General features: G+C 50.7%; 1 protein-coding gene across 5 annotated transcripts in view; it reads right to left on the bottom strand.

Annotated features, from left to right (window-relative positions):
• The window catches only part of cbfb (core-binding factor subunit beta), a 46,306-nt gene that overhangs the window by 6,000 nt on the left and 18,007 nt on the right, over window positions 1-22,299 (bottom strand). For 3 of the 5 annotated variants that reach the window (XM_079249379.1, XM_079249381.1, XM_079249380.1), the window contains exons 4-5: window positions 13,368-13,484; window positions 13,196-13,291 (exon numbers count right to left, since the gene is read on the bottom strand). In XM_079249379.1, the coding sequence (XP_079105505.1) occupies window positions 13,196-13,291; window positions 13,368-13,484 (213 nt within the window). Of the gene's footprint in view, window positions 1-9,448; window positions 9,514-13,195; window positions 13,292-13,367; window positions 13,485-22,299 lie in introns of all 5 variants that reach the window. The other 2 variants (XM_079249383.1, XM_079249382.1) reach the window with 1 other exon arrangement.

Raw genomic sequence — 22,299 nt, 5'->3', positions numbered from 1 at the left:
TCTTTTGTTTGCTTTTCTTGCACATTGTGTGCATTTTGCTCTTTTCTTGCACACTATGACAACCCTACTGCAACCCCACTACAACCCCACTGCAACCCCACTGCAACCCTACTGCAACCCCACTGCAACCCCACTGCAGCCCCACTACAACCCTACTGCAACCCCACTGCAACCCCACTACAACCCCACTACAACCCCACTGCAACCCCACTACAACCCCACTGCAACCCCACTACAACCCCACTACAACCCCACTGCAACCCCACTGCAACCCCACTACAACCCCACTGCAACCCCACTGCAACCCTACTGCAACCCCACTGCAACCCCACTGCAGCCCCACTACAACCCTACTGCAACCCCACTGCAACCCCACTACAACCCCACTACAACCCCACTGCAACCCCACTACAACCCCACTGCAACCCCACTACAACCCCACTGCAACCCCACTGCAACCCCACTACAACCCCACTACAACCCCACTGCAACCCCACTACAACCCCACTACAACCCCACTACAACCCCACTGCAACCCCACTGCAACCCTACTGCAACCCCACTGCAGCCCCACTACAACCCTACTGCAACCCCACTGCAACCCCACTACAACCCCACTACAACCCCACTGCAACCCCACTACAACCCCACTGCAACCCCACTACAACCCCACTACAACCCCACTGCAACCCCACTACAACCCCACTGCAACCCCACTGCAACCCCACTGCAACCCCACTACAACCCCACTACAACCCCACTGCAACCCCACTACAACCCCACTGCAACCCCACTACAACCCCACTGCAACCCCACTGCAACCCCACTGCAACCCTACTGCAACCCCACTGCAACCCCACTACAACCCCACTGCAACCCCACTACAACCCCACTGCAACCCCACTGCAACCCCACTGCAACCCCACTGCAACCCCACTGCAACCCCACTACAATCCCACTGCAACCCCACTACAATCCCACTGCAACCCCACTGCAACCCTACTGCAACCCCACTACAACCCCACTGCAACCCCACTGCAACCCCACTGCAACCCCACTGCAACCCCACTACAATCCCACTGCAACCCCACTACAATCCCACTGCAACCCCACTGCAACCCTACTGCAACCCCACTACAACCCCACTGCAACCCTACTGCAACCCCACTGCAACCCTACTGCAACCCCACTACAACCCCACTGCAACCCTACTGCAACCCCACTACAACCCCACTGCAACCCTACTGCAACCCACTACAACCCTTCTGCAAACCCACTACAACCCCACTGCAACCCCACTACAACCCTTCTGCAAACCCACTACAACCCCACTGCAACACCACTACAACCCTACTGCAACCCACTACAACCCTCCTGAAACCCCACTACAACCCTACTGCAACCCCACTACAACCCTACTGCAACCCCACTGCAACCCACTACAACCCTCCTGCAACCCCACTACAACCCTACTGCAACCCACTACAACCCTACTGCAACCCCACTACAACCCCACTGCAACCCCACTGCAACCCCACTGCAAACCCACTACAACCCCACTACAACCCTACTGCAACCCCACTACAACCCCACTACAACCCCACTGCAACCCCACTACAACCCTTCTGCAAACCCACTACAACCCCAGTGCAACCCCACTACAACCCTACTGCAACCCACTACAACCCTACTGCAACCCCACTACAACCCTACTGCAACCCCACTGCAACCCCACTACAACCCTTCTGCAAACCCACTACAACCCCACTGCAACCCCACTACAACCCTACTGCAACCCACTACAACCCTCCTGAAACCCCACTACAACCCTACTGCAACCCACTACAACCCTACTGCAACCCCACTACAACCCTACTGCAACCCCACTGCAACCCACTACAACCCTCCTGCAACCCCACTACAACCATACTGCAACCCCACTACAACCCCACTGCAACCCCACTGCAACCCCACTGCAAACCCACTACAACCCCACTACAACCCTACTGCAACCCCACTACAACCCCACTACAACCCCACTGCAACCCCACTACAACCCTACTGCAACCCCACTGCAACCCCACTACAACCCTACTGCAACCCCACTACAACCCCACTGCAACCCCACTGCAACCCCACTACAACCCTTCTGCAAACCCACTACAACCCCACTGCAACCCCACTACAACCCTACTGCAACCCACTACAACCCTCCTGAAACCCCACTACAACCCTACTGCAACCCACTACAACCCTACTGCAACCCACTACAACCCTACTGCAACCCCACTACAACCCTACTGCAACCCCACTGCAACCCACTACAACCCTCCTGCAACCCCACTACAACCCTACTGTAACCCTACTGCAACCCCACTACAACCCCACTACAACCCCACTGCAACCCCACTGCAAACCCACTACAACCCCACTACAACCCTACTGCAACCCCACTACAACCCCACTACAACCCCACTGCAACCCCACTACAACCCTTCTGCAAACCCACTACAACCCCACTGCAACCCCACTACAACCCTACTGCAACCCACTACAACCCTACTGCAACCCCACTACAACCCTACTGCAACCCCACTACAACCCCACTGCAACCCCACTACAACCCCACTACAACCCGACTGCAACCCCACTACAACCCCACTGCAACCCCACTACAACCCCACTGCAACCCTACTACAACCCCACTGCAGCCCCACTGCAACCCCACTGCAACCCCACTACAACCCCACTGCAACCCCACTACAACCCTACTGCAACCCCACTGCAACCCTACTGCAACCCATTACAACCCTTCTGCAAACCCACTACAACCCCACTGCAACCCCACTACAACCCCACTGATACCCCACTACAACCCGACTTCAACCCCACTGCAACCCCACTGCAACCTACTGCAACCCCACTACAAAACCACTGCAACCCCACTACAACCCTACTGCAACCCCACTACAACCCCACTGCAACCCCACTACAACCCTCCTGAAACCCCACTACAACCCCACTGCAACCCACTACAACCCTACTGCAACCCCACTACAACCCTACTGCAACCCCACTGCAACCCACTACAACCCTCCTGCAACCCCACTACAACCCTACTGCAACCCACTACAACCCTACTGCAACCCCACTACAACCCCACTACAACCCCACTGCAACCCCACTGCAACCCCACTACAACCCTACTGCAACCCCACTACAACCCCACTACAACCCCACTGCAACCCCACTACAACCCTTCTGCAAACCCACTACAACCCCAGTGCAACCCCACTACAACCCTACTGCAACCCACTACAACCCTACTGCAACCCCACTACAACCCTACTGCAACCCCACTACAACCCTTCTGCAAACCCACTACAACCCCACTGCAACCCCACTACAACCCTACTGCAACCCACTACAACCCTCCTGAAACCCCACTACAACCCTACTGCAACCCCACTACAACCCTACTGCAACCCCACTGCAACCCACTACAACCCTCCTGCAACCCCACTACAACCCTACTGCAACCCACTACAAACCTACTGCAACCCCACTACAACCCCACTACAACCCCACTGCAACCCCACTGCAACCCCACTGCAAACCCACTACAACCCCACTACAACCCTACTGCAACCCCACTACAACCCCACTACAACCCCACTACAACCCCACTGCAACCCCACTACAACCCCACTGCAACCTACTGCAACCCACTAGAAAACCACTGCAACCCCACTACAACCCTACTGCAACCCCACTGCAACCCCACTACAACCCCACTGCAACCCCACTACAACCCTACTGCAACCCCACTGCAACCCTACTGCAACCCATTACAACCCTTCTGCAAACCCACTACAACCCCACTGCAACCCCACTACAACCCCACTGCAAAGCGACTTCAACCCCACTGCAACCCCACTGCAACCTACTGCAACCCCACTACAAAACCACTGCAACCCCACTACAACCCTACTGCAACCCCACTACAACCCTACTGCAACCCCACTGCAACCCCACTACAACCCTTCTGCAAACCCACTACAACCCCACTGCAACCCCACTACAACCCTACTGCAACCCACTACAACCCTCCTGAAACCCCACTACAACCCTACTGCAACCCACTACAACCCTACTGCAACCCCACTACAACCCTACTGCAACCCCACTGCAACCCACTACAACCCTCCTGCAACCCCACTACAACCCTACTGCAACCCACTACAACCCTACTGCAACCCCACTACAACCCCACTACAACCCCACTGCAACCCCACTGCAACCCCACTGCAAACCCACTACAACCCCACTACAACCCTACTGCAACCCCACTACAACCCCACTACAACCCCACTGCAACCCCACTACAACCCTTCTGCAAACCCACTACAACCCCAGTGCAACCCCACTACAACCCTACTGCAACCCACTACAACCCTACTGCAACCCCACTACAACCCTACTGCAACCCCACTGCAACCCCACTACAACCCTTCTGCAAACCCACTACAACCCCACTGCAACCCCACTACAACCCTACTGCAACCCACTACAACCCTCCTGAAACCCCACTACAACCCTACTGCAACCCACTACAACCCTACTGCAACCCCACTACAACCCTACTGCAACCCCACTGCAACCCACTACAACCCTCCTGCAACCCCACTGCAACCCTACTGCAACCCACTACAACCCTACTGCAACCCCACTACAACCCCACTACAACCCCACTGCAACCCCACTGCAAACCCACTACAACCCCACTACAACCCTACTGCAACCCCACTACAACCCCACTACAACCCCACTGCAACCCCACTACAACCCGACTTCAACCCGACTTCAACCCCACTGCAACCCCACTGCAACCCCACTACAACCCCACTACAACCCTACTGCAACCCTACTGCAACCCCACTACAACCCTACTGCAACCCCACTACAACCCTTCTGCAAACCCACTACAACCCCACTACAACCCTACTGCAACCCACTACAACCCTACTGCAACCCCACTACAACCCCACTGCAACCCCACTACAACCCTACTGCAACCCCACTACAACCCTTCTGCAAACCCACTACGACCCCACTGCAACCCCACTACAACCCTTCTGCAAACCCACTACAACCCCACTGCAACCCCACTACAACCCTTCTGCAAACCCACTACGACCCCACTGCAACCCCACTACAACCCTACTGCAACCCACTACAACCCTACTGCAACCCCACTACAACCCCACTGCAACCCCACTACAACCCTACTGCAACCCCACTGCAACCCTACTGCAACCCACTACAACCCTTCTGCAAACCCACTGCAACCCTACTGCAACCCCACTACAACCCCACTGATACCCCACTGCAACCAGACTTCAACCCCAATACAACCCCAATACATACCTACTACAACCCTACTGCTACCCTACTGCCACCCCACTGCAACCTCACTACAACCCCACTGCAAACCTACTGCAACCCACTACAACCGTACTGCAACCCAATACAACCCTACTGCAACCCCACTGCAACCCCACTACAACCCTACTGCAACCCCACTACAACCTCACTACAACCCACTACAACCCCACTACAACCCACTGCAACCCCACTACAACCCCACTACAACCCCACTACAACCCCACTGCAACCCCACTACAACCCCACTGCAACCTACTGCAACCCACTAGAAAACCACTGCAACCCCACTACAACCCTACTGCAACCCCACTGCAACCCCACTACAACCCCACTGCAACCCCACTACAACCCTACTGCAACCCCACTGCAACCCTACTGCAACCCATTACAACCCTTCTGCAAACCCACTACAACCCCACTGCAACCCCACTACAACCCCACTGATACCCCACTACAACCCCACTGCAACGCGACTTCAACCCCACTGCAACCCCACTGCAACCTACTGCAACCCCACTACAAAACCACTGCAACCCCACTACAACCCTACTGCAACCCCACTACAACCCTACTGCAACCCCACTACAACCCTTCTGCAAACCCACTACAACCCCACTGCAACCCCACTACAACCCTACTGCAACCCACTACAACCCTCCTGAAACCCCACTACAACCCTACTGCAACCCACTACAACCCTACTGCAACCCCACTACAACCCTACTGCAACCCCACTGCAACCCACTACAACCCTCCTGCAACCCCACTACAACCCTACTGCAACCCACTACAACCCTACTGCAACCCCACTACAACCCCACTACAACCCCACTGCAACCCCACTGCAACCCCACTGCAAACCCACTACAACCCCACTACAACCCTACTGCAACCCCACTACAACCCCACTACAACCCCACTGCAACCCCACTACAACCCTTCTGCAAACCCACTACAACCCCAGTGCAACCCCACTACAACCCTACTGCAACCCACTACAACCCTACTGCAACCCCACTACAACCCTACTGCAACCCCACTGCAACCCCACTACAACCCTTCTGCAAACCCACTACAACCCCACTGCAACCCCACTACAACCCTACTGCAACCCACTACAACCCTCCTGAAACCCCACTACAACCCTACTGCAACCCACTACAACCCTACTGCAACCCCACTACAACCCTACTGCAACCCCACTGCAACCCACTACAACCCTCCTGCAACCCCACTGCAACCCACTACAACCCTACTGCAACCCCACTACAACCCCACTACAACCCCACTACAACCCCACTGCAAACCCACTACAACCCCACTACAACCCTACTGCAACCCCACTACAACCCCACTACAACCCCACTGCAACCCCACTACAACCCTACTGCAACCCCACTGCAACCCCACTACAACCCTACTGCAACCCCACTACAACCCTACTGCAACCCCACTACAACCCTACTGCAACCCCACTGCAACCCCACTACAACCCTTCTGCAAACCCACTACAACCCCACTGCAACCCCACTACAACCCTACTGCAACCCACTACAACCCTCCTGAAACCCCACTACAACCCTACTGCAACCCACTACAACCCTACTGCAACCCCACTACAACCCTACTGCAACCCCACTACAACCCGACTTCAACCCGACTTCAACCCCACTGCAACCCCACTGCAACCCCACTACAACCCCACTACAACCCTACTGCAACCCTACTGCAACCCCACTACAACCCTACTGCAACCCCACTACAACCCTTCTGCAAACCCACTACAACCCCACTACAACCCTACTGCAACCCACTACAACCCTACTGCAACCCCACTACAACCCCACTGCAACCCCACTACAACCCTACTGCAACCCCACTACAACCCTTCTGCAAACCCACTACGACCCCACTGCAACCCCACTACAACCCTTCTGCAAACCCACTACAACCCCACTGCAACCCCACTACAACCCTTCTGCAAACCCACTACGACCCCACTGCAACCCCACTACAACCCTACTGCAACCCACTACAACCCTACTGCAACCCCACTACAACCCCACTGCAACCCCACTACAACCCTACTGCAACCCCACTGCAACCCACTACAACCCTACTGCAACCCCACTACAACCCTTCTGCAAACCCACTACGACCCCACTGCAACCCCACTACAACCCTACTGCAACCCACTACAACCCTACTGCAACCCCACTACAACCCCACTGCAACCCCACTACAACCCTACTGCAACCCCACTGCAACCCACTACAACCCTACTGCAACCCACTACAACCCCACTGCAACCCCACTACAACCCTACTGCAACCCCACTGCAACCCCACTACAACCCTACTGCAACCCACTACAACCCTACTGCAACCCCACTACAACCCCACTGCAACCCCACTACAACCCTACTGCAACCCCACTACAACCCTTCTGCAAACCCACTACAACCCCACTACAACCCTACTGCAACCCACTACAACCCTACTGCAACCCCACTACAACCCCACTGCAACCCCACTACAACCCTACTGCAACCCCACTACAACCCTTCTGCAAACCCACTACGACCCCACTGCAACCCCACTACAACCCTTCTGCAAACCCACTACGACCCCACTGCAACCCCACTACAACCCTACTGCAACCCACTACAACCCTACTGCAACCCCACTACAACCCCACTGCAACCCCACTACAACCCTACTGCAACCCCACTACAACCCTTCTGCAAACCCACTACAACCCCACTGCAACCCCACTACAACCCTTCTGCAAACCCACTACGACCCCACTGCAACCCCACTACAACCCTACTGCAACCCACTACAACCCTACTGCAACCCCACTACAACCCCACTGCAACCCCACTACAACCCTACTGCAACCCTACTGCAACCCACTACAACCCTTCTGCAAACCCACTGCAACCCTACTGCAACCCCACTACAACCCCACTGATACCCCACTGCAACCAGACTTCAACCCCAATACAACCCCAATACATACCTACTACAACCCTACTGCTACCCTACTGCCACCCCACTGCAACCTCACTACAACCCCACTGCAACCCTACTGCAACCCACTACAACCGTACTGCAACCCACTACAACCCTACTGCAACCCCACTGCAACCCCACTACAACCCTACTGCAACCCCACTACAACCTCACTACAACCCACTACAACCCCACTACAACCTCACTACAACCCACTGCAACCCCACTGCAACCCCACTACAACCCACTGCAACCCCACTACAACCTCACTACAACCCACTGCAACCCCACTGCAACCCCACTACAACCCACTGCAACCCCACTACAACCCCACTACAACCCACTGCAACCCCACTGCAACCCCACTACAACCCACTGCAACCCCACTACAACCTCACTACAACCCCAATGCAACCCCACTGCAATCTTACTGGATCTGTTAAATGTGGGCTTTGGTTGCAGTGCGTTAGTTCTGAAAAACTATTGAGTAACACAACAACCCGGAGGACTTTGCCACTGCACTGTTCGCCACGCCACTCTGCCAGCCACGCCACCCGCCACTCCACCGCGCTGTCTACGTTCTAGCTGAAGCTTTTCATGCTGCAGATTTTAGGAGAGGGTTCAGGGGGTGAGGAGCCTTGTGGAGCACGTGCACACGCTGCAGAGTTCAACGGCTTCATGTTCATTTGTTTTGTGTTCAGGTGCAGGTTAGCTGTAAAACGTCTTCATTTCAGTTTGTTTCTCACAAAACAGCAAAATTAAAAAGCATTTTTCAGTCATGTGATTCATTGGAAGAGCATGCACATTCATGAACACAGGACACACACACACACACACACACACACACACACACACACAGACACAGAGGAAATCATGAACAAAAACATGAATGCACATATAAATACAGCAGGTGGACACACATGCACACGCACATACTGTGGTTTAGTGCATGACAGTGTGATAGATGGTGAGAAGTGAAGGACACAGACCCTGTTCTGCTGGCTGTCTGTCTGTCTGCCTGTCATCAGTCCCAGATTTTAGAAACCACAGGGTCCTAAAAAATAAACAATTTGGGGTTCAATCGGAGGGTGTCGCCTCAGGAAGGATGCCACCAATCTCCCCAAAGCCTTGCTGGGAAAGCGAGTTTAAATGCTGCAAGAGGCAAAAACTTCAATTCATAGACTAAATACAAACAGCTTTATTTAAACAACAAAGTGCACAATCTGAGAAAATGACTTTCCCTTCAAAGGCGTTTGGGACACCTGACAGGAATTCATCAAATCAATTTACTGTCAAACTGATCATGCACTAAACCTACGATTCAAACTGCAAATACTATGTTGGGAAAAGTTCAAATAAAGCACACAAGCACACGTCACACAAGCCTGAGCAAACCAAAGCACTAAGCCAGGAGAGGAGCTTTACTCCAACTAAGTTTGCTCTTATTAAAACACACATTTTATTCCACAGCCCCCATTCCAAGAGTCAGGTCTGAAAAATGTCAACAAAACCAAATTTTGTTCCCAATAGAAGACAAAAAACATGTCACATGACAAAACTGCACACTTGATGGAAAATATGAGCTGACACGCCATGATGATGCAGGATGTGGTCCAGCATGGTGGAACCTGCAAGGTCTTCCCTGAAAGAGACGTTGTCTGGATGGGAGCAGATGTTTCAGCATGAATGGAACTTTCCAGATGTGGAAGCTGCCCACGCCATCGGCACTAATGCAACGTGTTCCCAGTTAAATGGGTCACGTTTCCGACCCATTCCCAGTTAAACTAGTCACGTTAACGGCATGTTCCCAGTTAAACTGGTCACGTTAACGGCATGTTTCCAGTTAAACTGGTCACGTTAACGGCATGTTTCCAGTTAAACGGGTCACATTAACGGCATGTTTCCAGTTAAACTGGTCACGTTAACGGCATGTTTCCAGTTAAACTAGTCACGTTAACGGCATGTTCCCAGTTAAACGGGTCACGTTAACGGCATGTTCCCAGTTAAACTGGTCACGTTAACGGCATGTTCCCAGTTAAACGGGTCACATTAACGGCATGTTTCCAGTTAAACTAGTCACGTTAACGGCATGTTCCCAGTTAAACGGGTCACGTTAACGGCATGTTCCCAGTTAAACGGGTCACGTTAACGGCATGTTCCCAGTTAAACTGGTCTTGTTAACGGCATGTTCCCAGTTAAACGGGTCACATGTTCCCAGTTAAACAGGTCACGTTAACGGCATGTTCCCAGTTAAACGGGTCACGTTAACGGCATGTTCCCAGTTAAACGGGTCACGTTAACGGCATGTTTCCAGTTAAACGGGTCACATGTTCCCAGTTAAACGGGTCACGTTAACGGCATGTTCCCAGTTAAACGGGTCACGTTAACGGCATGTTCCCAGTTAAACAGGTCACGTTAACGGCATGTTTCCAGTTAAACGGGTCACATGTTCCCAGTTAAACTTGTCACGTTAACGGCATGTTCCCAGTTAAACGGGTCACGTTAACGGCATGTTCCCAGTTAAACGGGTCACGTTAACGGCATGTTTCCAGTTAAACGGGTCACGTTAACGACATGTTCCCAGTTAAGCGGGTCACGTTAACGGCATGTTTCCAGTTAAACTGGTCACGTTAACGGCATGTTTCCAGTTAAACGGGTCACGTTAACGGCATGTTCCCAGTTAAACGGGTCACGTTAACGGCATGTTCCCAGTTAAACTGGTCTTGTTAACGGCATGTTCCCAGTTAAACGGGTGACATGTTCCCAGTTAAACAGGTCACGTTAACGGCATGTTCCCAGTTAAACGGGTCACGTTAACGGCATGTTCCCAGTTAAACGGGTCACGTTAACGGCATGTTTCCAGTTAAACTGGTCACGTTAACGGCATGTTCCCAGTTAAACGGGTCACGTTAACGCCATGTTCCCAGTTAAACGGGTCACGTTAACGGCATGTTTCCAGTTAAACTGGTCACGTTAACGGCATGTTCCCAGTTAAACGGGTCACGTTAACGGCATGTTCCCAGTTAAACGGGTCACGTTAACGGCATGTTTCCAGTTAAACTGGTCACGTTAACGGCATGTTCCCAGTTAAACGGGTCACGTTAACGGCATGTTTCCAGTTAAACGGGTCACGTTAACGGCATGTTCCCAGTTAAACTGGTCACGTTAACGGCATGTTCCCAGTTAAACGGGTCACGTTAACGGCATGTTCCCAGTTAAACGGGTCACATGTTCCCAGTTAAACGGGTCACGTTAACGGCATGTTCCCAGTTAAACGGGTCACATGTTCCCAGTTAAACGGGTCACGTTAACGGCATGTTTCCAGTTAAACGGGTCACATGTTCCCAGTTAAACGGGTCACGTTAACGGCATGTTCCCAGTTAAACGGGTCACGTTAACGGCATGTTCCCAGTTAAACAGGTCACGTTAACGGCATGTTTCCAGTTAAACGGGTCACATGTTCCCAGTTAAACTTGTCACGTTAACGGCATGTTCCCAGTTAAACGGGTCACGTTAACGGCATGTTTCCAGTTAAACGGGTCACGTTTACGACATGTTCCCAGTTAAGCGGGTCACGTTAACGGCATGTTCCCAGTTAAACGGGTCACGTTAACGGCATGTTTCCAGTTAAACTGGTCACGTTAACGGCATGTTCCCAGTTAAACGGGTCACGTTAACGGCATGTTTCCAGTTAAACGGGTCACGTTAACGGCATGTTCCCAGTTAAACTGGTCACGTTAACGGCATGTTCCCAGTTAAACGGGTCACGTTAACGGCATGTTCCCAGTTAAACGGGTCACATGTTCCCAGTTAAACGGGTCACGTTAACGGCATGTTCCCAGTTAAACGGGTCACATGTTCCCAGTTAAACGGGTCACGTTAACGGCATGTTCCCAGTTAAACGGGTCACATGTTCCCAGTTAAACGGGTCACGTTAACGGCATGTTTCCAGTTAAACGGGTCACATGTTCCCAGTTAAACGGGTCACGTTAACGGCATGTTCCCAGTTAAACGGGTCACGTTAACGGCATGTTCCCAGTTAAACAGGTCACGTTAACGGCATGTTTCCAGTTAAACGGGTCACATGTTCCCAGTTAAACTTGTCACGTTAACGGCATGTTCCCAGTTAAACGGGTCACGTTAACGGCATGTTTCCAGTTAAACGGGTCACGTTTACGACATGTTCCCAGTTAAGCGGGTCACGTTAACGGCATGTTTCCAGTTAAACGGGTCACGTTAACGGCATGTTTCCAGTTAAACGGGTCACGTTAACGGCATGTTCCCAGTTAAACGGGTCACGTTACCGAGCCCGTTCCCAGTTACACCAGTAAAATCTCCTCCATATTTCTCGTTCAGATTCCTATTTTCCATCAAATGACGGCATGTTGCTTCATGAGACATGATGGGAAGAAAAACATGGATGATGAAGTTTAAAGATCATCGTGTTTATAAAGCGTCCCGACGTTTTAGGGAATTGGGGTTACATGACAAACATCTTAATCAGTATTATTTATTTGCCCATGCAAAGCCAGCACAGACAGTTCTTAATAATTTTATCATCATCATCATTATTATTATTATCATAATAAAGGTTCTTCATTGGGTCCTTTTATAGATTAGATAAACAAAAGGAATTTTGAACGGGCTTTGTGAGGATTTAGACGAAATTTGTTGGTGATACAGATTTGCAATCTGGTCTAGCATCAGTCCTGTGAAACAGGCCCCGCCCCCTTCACCTCTAGATCCTCTCGGTGGGATCGGTCTCTGTCTTCAAAGTCTCTAGTTCTACGTCGAGCCTCCTCAAATGCCGCCTGAGCCAAAGCATCCTCATGCTGCAAACACAACCATATGCAGAGTTAAGAGTCGTTACCACAAAAATGGCATCCTGATTCTGTCAGAAGGCGGTACCTGTGCTCGATCCTGGTCGTACTCCAGGAATCCCATCCCATCCAGCCTCTGGAGGTCAATCCAGCCTCTCCAGATCACGCATACCCCATTCAGGATCATGGGAGCCTTCAGGTATACCTGAGAAGACCAAAACAATGAGACGGGTCAGCATCCCACCACCGACATAAAAATAAACACAACAGAAGAAGAAAAGTGAGATCTGAACCCAGTTCAGGGACATAAAGGATTGATTCTCTGCCCTGCACGACTTTCAGCATGTTGATCGTACTTGAGCCCCGAGGCAGCAGCTCAAGACCACCTCCAGTTTGGTGCAGAGTTACTGCTTTAAAACCTTTCATCAGCTGGTTGTCCAGAATAATAACCTCTGTTTAGGAGATGAAGGGCTTCCCCGCACCCCTGAAGGTTTGGACAGTGCCCTTTCCGTGTGGAGTTTGCATGTTCTCCCCGTGTATGCGTGGATACTCCAGCTTCCTCCAACTGTCCAAAGACATGCATGTTAGGTTAATTGGGTACTCTAAATTGCCCCTAGGAGTGAGTGTGAGTGATTGTGTGTCTCTGTGTGGCCCTGTGATGGACTGTACCCTGCCTTTCCCCTAAAGTCCCACGACCCTGAATTGGATTTAGTGGTTAGGAAAATGAATGAATGACCCTACCAGGGGCATAAAGCCCCAGACAACATTGCTCTTCAGCTTTTCATAGCTGGGCTCTTCAGGACAAACATATGATAAGGTGACGGCGCTGGGAGGAGATCTGAACTAAAATCTTTCTAATATGATCTATATCTACGAAACACCCACCTAAAAAACTTGAGGATGGCAGCAGATATTAACACTCTTAAAACTAAAAAGCATTTTTATAAAATTTTATTTTAAATGCATGGACTTGTATTTTAAACATTTAAGTTTGGCATTTAATTGACATTTTGTTCTATTTTTAGTTTTCTTATATGCTTTATTCATCCTACTTTAGTTTGTTTAAATAAATATATTTCTCATTTTAGTGCCCTTATGTCAAGTTTTCCCACCATGATTCAGCTTCCTTTGTTTTCATTGTTTTATTTTTTGTCAACACAGAGACTTTTTATGTTATTTATGTAAAACACTGAGTTTTTACAATTGGTAAAAATGTTTTATTTAAATAAAGTCTAACTGATAATGGTACCTTTTGTATGCTGAAGCAGAATGAAAGTGAATCTTTTTATTTCTGCTCCCACTCCTCCTCCTCAATAAATATTTCCATGTGAGGAAGAACAGAAAACTATACTTTCAGGGAAAATGGCCTTTTGTTGGTATTTCTATCTGCATAAATAAGCATTTAAAAGCAGACTTGTTTTCTGAATAACTGGCTGCACTTCACGTTCCTACATTTTTTTGTTCAGGCTATTTTTGTGCAGCATCTCACAGGACCTCTCTTAACCACAACTTCCCAGAATGCAGCGGGGCTGCAGGGGAGACCGCACCCCAAGAGACTGTGGTTTTTTCTGCTTATCTGAGTGAATGTTTTCCTCTGTGAGAGAGAAATGGCTTCTACATCTGTGAAGCAACAGCCAGCTTTGAAAGCTGTAAAACGACAGGGAAAACCAGTGCATGTGTGTGTGTGTGTGCATGTGGAAAGTATGTAGAAACAGCCCAACCACAAACTTCCTCTGTGAGAGAAGCGTGTCAACCCCCACATCCATTTTGTCGTGGAGAAAAACAGTCGACTTGTGTGTTTCACAAACGAAAACTTTCAAGATTTATTTTATTTTATCATACGAAATATGACGGTATAAAACGAACTACGTCGACAAAGCCTTGTCCGGATTCTCCAGGATCCCGGAAAGACTTTCCAAAACGCTTCGTTGGTGCTTCTTTTCTGCCAGATGATCCAGCATGCTTCAACACCAAAGTTCAGCTTCTGGGGAGGATCCGTCCTTCCTTCAGGACCAGTGAGATCCAGGTTCTGGGGAGGATCCGTCCTTCCTTCAGGACCAATGAGATCCAGGTTCTGGGGAGGATCCGTCCTTCCTTCAGGACCAATGAGATCCAGGTTCTGGGGAGGATCCGTCCTTCCTTCAGAACCAATGAGATCCAGGTTCTGGGGAGGATCCGTCCTTCCTTCAGGACCAATGAGATCCAGGTTCTGGGGAGGATCCGTCCTTCCTTCAGGACCAATGAGATCCAGGTTCTGGGGAGGATCCGTCCTTCCTTCAGAACCAATGAGATCCAGGTTCTGGGGAGGATCCGTCCTTCCTTCAGGACCAATGAGATCCAGGTTCTGGGGAGGATCCGTCCTTCCTTCAGAACCAATGAGATCCAGGTTCTGGGGAGGATCCGTCCTTCCTTCAGGACCAATGAGATCCAGGTTCTGGGGAGGATCCGTCCTTCCTTCAGGACCAATGAGATCCAGGTTCTGGGGAGGATCCGTCCTTCCTTCAGGACCAGTGAGATCCAGGTTCTGGGGAGGATCCGTCCTTCCTTCAGGACCAGTGAGATCCAGGTTCTGGGGAGGATCCGTCCTTCCTTCAGAACCAATGAGATCCAGGTTCTGGGGAGGATCCGTCCTTCCTTCAGGACCAATGAGATCCAGGTTCTGGGGAGGATCCGTCCTTCCTTCAGAACCAATGAGATCCAGGTTCTGGGGAGGATCCGTCCTTCCTTCAGGACCAGTGAGATCCAGGTTCTGGGGAGGATCCGTCCTTCCTTCAGAACCAATGAGATCCAGGTTCTGGGGAGGATCCGTCCTTCCTTCAGAACCAATGAGATCCAGGTTCTGGGGAGGATCCGTCCTTCCTTCAGAACCAATGAGATCCAGGTTCTGGGGAGGATCCGTCCTTCCTTCAGAACCAATGAGATCCAGGTTCTGGGGAGGATCCGTCCTTCCTTCAGAACCAATGAGATCCAGGTTCTGGGGAGGATCCGTCCTTCCTTCAGGACCAGTGAGATCCAGGTTCTGGGGAGGATCCGTCCTTCCTTCAGGACCAGTGAGATCCAGGTTCTGGGGAGGATCCGTCCTTCCTTCAGAACCAATGAGATCAGGACTGGATCAGGAGTCTAGATCAGGACTGGACCAGGAGTCTAGATCAGGACTGGATCAGGAGTCTAGATCAGGACTGGATCAGGAGTCTAGATCAGGACTGGATCGGTAGACTAGATCAGGACTGGATCGGTAGACTAGATCAGGACTGGATCGGTAGACTAGATCAGGACTGGATCAGGAGTCTAGATCAGGACTGGATCGGTAGACTAGATCAGGACTGGATCAGGAGTCTAGATCAGGACTGGATCAGGAGTCTAGATCAGAACTGGATCGGTAGACTAGATCAGGACTGGATCAGGAGTCTAGATCAGGACTGGACCAGGAGTCTAGATCAGGACTGGATCAGAGGTCTAGATCAGGACTGGATCAGGAGACTAGATCAGGACTGGATCAGGAGTCTAGATCAGGACTGGACCAGAGGTCTAGATCAGGACTGGATCAGGAGTCTAGATCAGGACTGGATCGGTAGACTAGATCAGGACTGGATCAGGAGTCTAGATCAGGACTGGATCGGTAGACTAGATCAGGACTGGATCAGGAGTCTAGATCAGGACTGGACCAGGAGTCTAGATCAGGACTGGATCAGGAGTCTAGATCAGGACTGGATCAGGAGTCTAGATCAGGACTGGATCAGTAGACTAGATCAGGACTGGATCAGAGGTCTAGATCAGGACTGGATCAGGAGTCTAGATCAGGACTGGATCAGGAGTCTAGATCAGGACTGGATCAGTAGACTAGATCAGGACTGGATCAGGAGTCTAGATCAGGACTGGATCAGGAGTCTAGATCAGGACTGGATCAGGAGTCTAGATCAGGACTGGATCAGGAGTCTAGATCAGGAGACTGGATCAGGACTGGATCAGAAGTCTAGATCAGGACTGGATCAGGAGTCTAGATCAGGACTGGATCAGTAGACTAGATCAGGACTGGATCAGGAGACTAGATCAGGACTGGATCAGGAGTCTAGATCAGGACTGGACCAGAGGTCTAGATCAGGACTGGATCAGGAGTCTAGATCAGGACTGGATCAGGAGTCTAGATCAGGACTGGATCAGTAGACTGGATCAGGACTGGATCAGGAGTCTAGATCAGGACTGGATCAGGAGTCTAGATCAGGACTGGATCAGTAGACTAGATCAGGACTGGATCAGAGGTCTAGATCAGGACTGGATCAGGAGTCTAGATCAGGACTGGATCAGGAGTCTAGATCAGGACTGGATCAGGAGTCCAGATCAGGAATGGATCAGGAGACTAGATCAGGTCTAGATCAGGACTGGATCAGGAGTCTAGATCAGGACTGGATCAGGAGTCTATATCAGGTCTGGATCAGAAGAGTAGATCTGGTCTGGATCAGGAGTCTAGATCAGGACTGGATAAAGGAGTCTAGATCAGGACTGGATCAGGAGTCTTGATCAGGACTGGATCAGTAGACTAGATCAGGACTGGATCAGAGGTCTAGATCAGGACTGGATCAGGAGTCTAGATCAGGACTGGATCAGGAGTCTAGATCAGGACTGGATCAGGAGTCCAGATCAGGAATGGATCAGGAGACTAGATCAGGTCTAGATCAGGACTGGATCAGGAGTCTAGATCAGGACTGGATAAAGGAGTCTAGATCAGGACTGGATAAAGGAGTCTAGATCAGGACTGGATCAGTAGACTAGATCAGGACTGGATCAGAGGTCTAGATCAGGACTGGATCAGGAGTCTAGATCAGGACTGGATCAGGAGTCTAGATCAGGACTGGATCAGGAGTCCAGATCAGGAATGGATCAGGAGACTAGATCAGGTCTAGATCAGGACTGGATCAGGAGTCTAGATCAGGACTGGATCAGGAGTCTATATCAGGTCTGGATCAGAAGAGTAGATCTGGTCTGGATCAGGAGTCTAGATCAGGACTGGATAAAGGAGTCTAGATCAGGACTGGATAAAGGAGTCTAGATCAGGACTGGATAAAGGAGTCTAGATCAGGACTGGATCAGGAGTCTAGATCAGGACTGGATCAGGAGTCTTGATCAGGACTGGATCAGGAGTCTAGATCAGGACTGGATAAAGGAGTCTAGATCAGGACTGGATCAGGAGTCTTGATCAGGACTGGATCAGGAGTCTAGATCAGGACTGGATAAAGGAGTCTAGATCAGGACTGGATCAGGAGTCTTGATCAGGACTGGATCAGGAGTCTTGATCAGGACTGGATCAAGAGACTGGATCAGGTCTGGATCAGGAGACTGGATCAGGTCTGGATCAGGTCTTGATCAGGAGACTGAATCAGGTCTGGATCATGTCTAGAGATCAGGTCTGGATCAGGAGATTGGATCAGGTCTGGATCAGGAGACTGGATCAGGTCTGGATCAGGAGATTGGATCAGGTCTGGGTCAGGAGACCGGATGAGGTCTGGGTCAGGAGACCGGATCAGGTCTGGATCAGGAGACTGGATCAGGTCTGGATCAGGAGATTGGATCAGGTCTGGATCAGGAGACTGGATCAGGTCTGGATCAGGAGATTAGATCAGGTCTGGATCAGGAGATTGGATCAGGTCTGGATCAGGAGACTGGATCAGGTCTGGATCAGGAGATTGGATCAGGTCTGGATCAGGAGACTGGATCAGGTCTGGATCAGGAGACTGGATCAGGTCTGGATCAGGATCAGGTCTGGATCAGGACCAGGTCTGGATCAGGTCAGGATCAGGTCTGGATCAGGATCAGGTCTGGATCAGGTCAGGATCAGGTCTGGATCAGGATCTGGTCTGGATCAGGTCAGGATCTGGTCTGGATCAGGTCAGGATCAGATCTGGATCAGGATCAGGTCTGGATCAGGTCAGGGTCAGATCTGGATCAGGATCAGGTCTGGATCAGGATCAGGTCTGGATCAGGTCAGGATCAGGTCTGGATCAGGATCTGGTCTGGATCAGGTCAGGATCTGGTCTGGATCAGGTCAGGATCAGATCTGGATCAGGATCAGGTCTGGATCAGGTCAGGGTCAGATCTGGATCAGGATCAGGTCTGGATCAGGATCAGGTTTGGATCAGGTCAGGATCAGATCTGGATCAGGATCAGGATCAGGTCTGGATCAGGATCAGGTCAGGATTAGGTCTGGATCAGGTCAGGATCAGATCTGGATCAGGATCAGGTCTGGATCAGGTCAGGATCAGGTCTGGATCAGGATCTGGTCTGGATCAGGTCAGGATCTGGTCTGGATCAGGTCAGGATCAGATCTGGATCAGGATCAGGTCTGGATCAGGTCAGGGTCAGATCTGGATCAGGATCAGGTCTGGATCAGGATCAGGTTTGGATCAGGTCAGGATCAGATCTGGATCAGGATCAGGATCAGGTCTGGATCAGGATCAGGTCAGGATTAGGTCTGGATCAGGTCAGGATCAGGTCTGGATCAGGATCAGGTCTGGATCAGGATCAGGTCAGGATTAGGTCTGGATCAGGTCAGGATCAGGTCTGGATCAGGTCAGGATCAGGTCAGGATCAGGTCTGGATCAGGATCAGGTCTTGATCAGGTCAGGATCAGGTCTGGAGCTCTGATCTGAACGGAAGCCGCCGTGTTGGGGAGAGACCGGGACTCCTGAGTGGGACTCCATGCGGAGCTGAGTTTGGTGGAGCAGACGAGGTTTCAGGGAGCCAGGAAGAGATGCAGGTTGTGTGTCTGTGTGCAGGTGTGGCAGCAGCAGGTGGAGCTAAACGCTAGCTGCTCTGATGTTGCTAATCCCAGCCTGAATGGGGGCTCCCACACACCTGCTGCACAGGTGCAACACACCGCTCCCCGCATGTCGGTTCCCTCTCCCCACCTTGTAATAACAAAGGGTTGAAAACACACATCAAATGGCACACAACCTGAAAGCACATTCTCGCTCATGACCAAGGTGTTTTTCTGTCTGAAGGAATAAAAGCTAAAAACCCAACCGGCTCATCATAAACCCAACCCAACTGGTTTTGGCTCCGGCTGCTTCTGAGGAGCCGCGTAGGAGTATTATCAGACAAAATCAGATTGTTGTCACACATCATCAGATTTTTGTCAGACATAAAGAGAGACACATGCATGTAGTTTCTTTACCTGCCTGATCTGATCACAAGGTCATACATTTAAAGTCATGATGATGAAGATGATTAATAATCAGAATATTTAATAATGTGATTCACTGTGAAACCAAGAACTTGTGATATCTCTAGCTAGCAAGATAAGAAGGAATAATTGGATCAGTCTGCCTTCAGGGAGGACCACTCTAACAAACTGGTCTCCTGTCTGTTACTGGTTCCCTACGACTTGCCTGATCCACTGGTCAGTTCTCAGTCCTGATCCTGCTGGATCTGATATGCTCTCCACAACATCAAGAGAATCAGACGTACCTGACAGAACATACAACTCAGCTTCTGGTTCAGGCTCGGGTCATTTCACGCAACAATTACTGCAGTTCCCTACTGGCAGGTCTGCCTGCATGCTGGTTAAACCTCTGCAGATGATCCAGACCCAGCAGCACGTCTGGTCTACAACCAGTCCAATCTGGCTCATGTCACTCCGCTGCTAATCGCTTTTCACTGGTTTCCGGTTGCAGAGCATCAGATTCAGAGCTCTGCTTCTGGTTTACAACACAATAAGTCAAACGTCTCCCGTCCACCTTCACTCCTTCATCCAGAGCTACACTCCCTCTCCACAGTTACGCTCTACCAGTGGAGGACGCCTAGCGTTACCATGACTACGTGGGACTAAATCACCAGCCAGACTCTTTTCCTCTGTTGTTCCACGATGGTGGAACGACCTGCCGAACTCTGTCCGCTCTGCAGAGTCCTGATCCGCTTTAAGCTGCAGACTCAGCTGTTCAAGCAGCATTTCTGCATTTAGTTTGAAGTCTTCAACTTGTCAGAATCAGTTGGAGGACTTTGTTCAGTTCTTCCCCACAAGTCATCCCTGAAGAGACTGCAAGATGATATTCATGGATAAATTGTTCCTTAAAGGGACTACTGCAGGAAGGGAAGGGAACAATCAATAAAAAAACATTACATTAAATTTCACTGCCTCCAGCACTTGCTGGAACTGCAAGACCGCAAGCGCACGCCTTAGCAGGTGCTTATCTCTCACTACCCAACTGAAACACTGTCCATCAGGTAGGATCCTGATCCTGCAGCAACACAACAGAGATCTGTGTTTAACCAAACTAAACCAACTGGTTCAGAGCAGCTGGTTCAGTTAATTCTAACATGTAGATATGATCCGACATGTTGATGAAGCTACAAAGTAAAGCTAAACAACCTCTGTCCCTGTCCTGACTCACATCCTCTGTGGGATCAGTAATTTCATGCCAAATTCATCGCAGCACCGTCACCTGGATGTTGCGAGACTAAATGCTTGTTGAACCTGTCTTCCACCCCTTCAAGTTGCTCGACAAAGCGGTGTTCACACGTCCTAAAACCTGTGAATATCCCAGCAGCTTCTGAAGGAGGGACATGTCATGCAAATCCTCACATGCAGGCCGAGTTCCCCAGCTGCAGCTTGTAAGCTGAACATGACACCAACCAAACTCCCTTCAACAAAAAGCTTCAGGAGGAGGGAAGCTGGTTTAACTCCGTCCAGCTCAGTAGATGAGCCGCTGCAGACAGAGAAGAAGCAAAGCTGGGGAGTGGGTTGGGTGTTAGGTTAACGGGTTACGCTGCATCTAGGTGTGATTGTGATGGGGAACGGTTGTTTGTCTCTCTGTGTGATGGACTGGTGACCTGTCCAGGCGTACCTGCGCCTCACCCAGCGATTGCTGGGATGGACTCCAGCTTTCTGTGACCCTGAACTGGATAAGTGGTTCAGAAAACTGATTAAAAGGATGCTACAAATTTTCTAACTTGTTTTATTCTATCTTTTTATGTAGGTTTTCACGATCTTTATTTCATATAAATAATTTTAGGTGTCATGAACGCTT

Source organism: Telmatherina bonti (assembly GCF_933228915.1).
Source record: "Telmatherina bonti genome assembly, chromosome: 2".
In the NCBI taxonomy this organism is placed as follows: domain Eukaryota; kingdom Metazoa; phylum Chordata; class Actinopteri; order Atheriniformes; family Telmatherinidae; genus Telmatherina; species Telmatherina bonti.
This window is presented reverse-complemented; position numbering and strand designations above follow the sequence as displayed.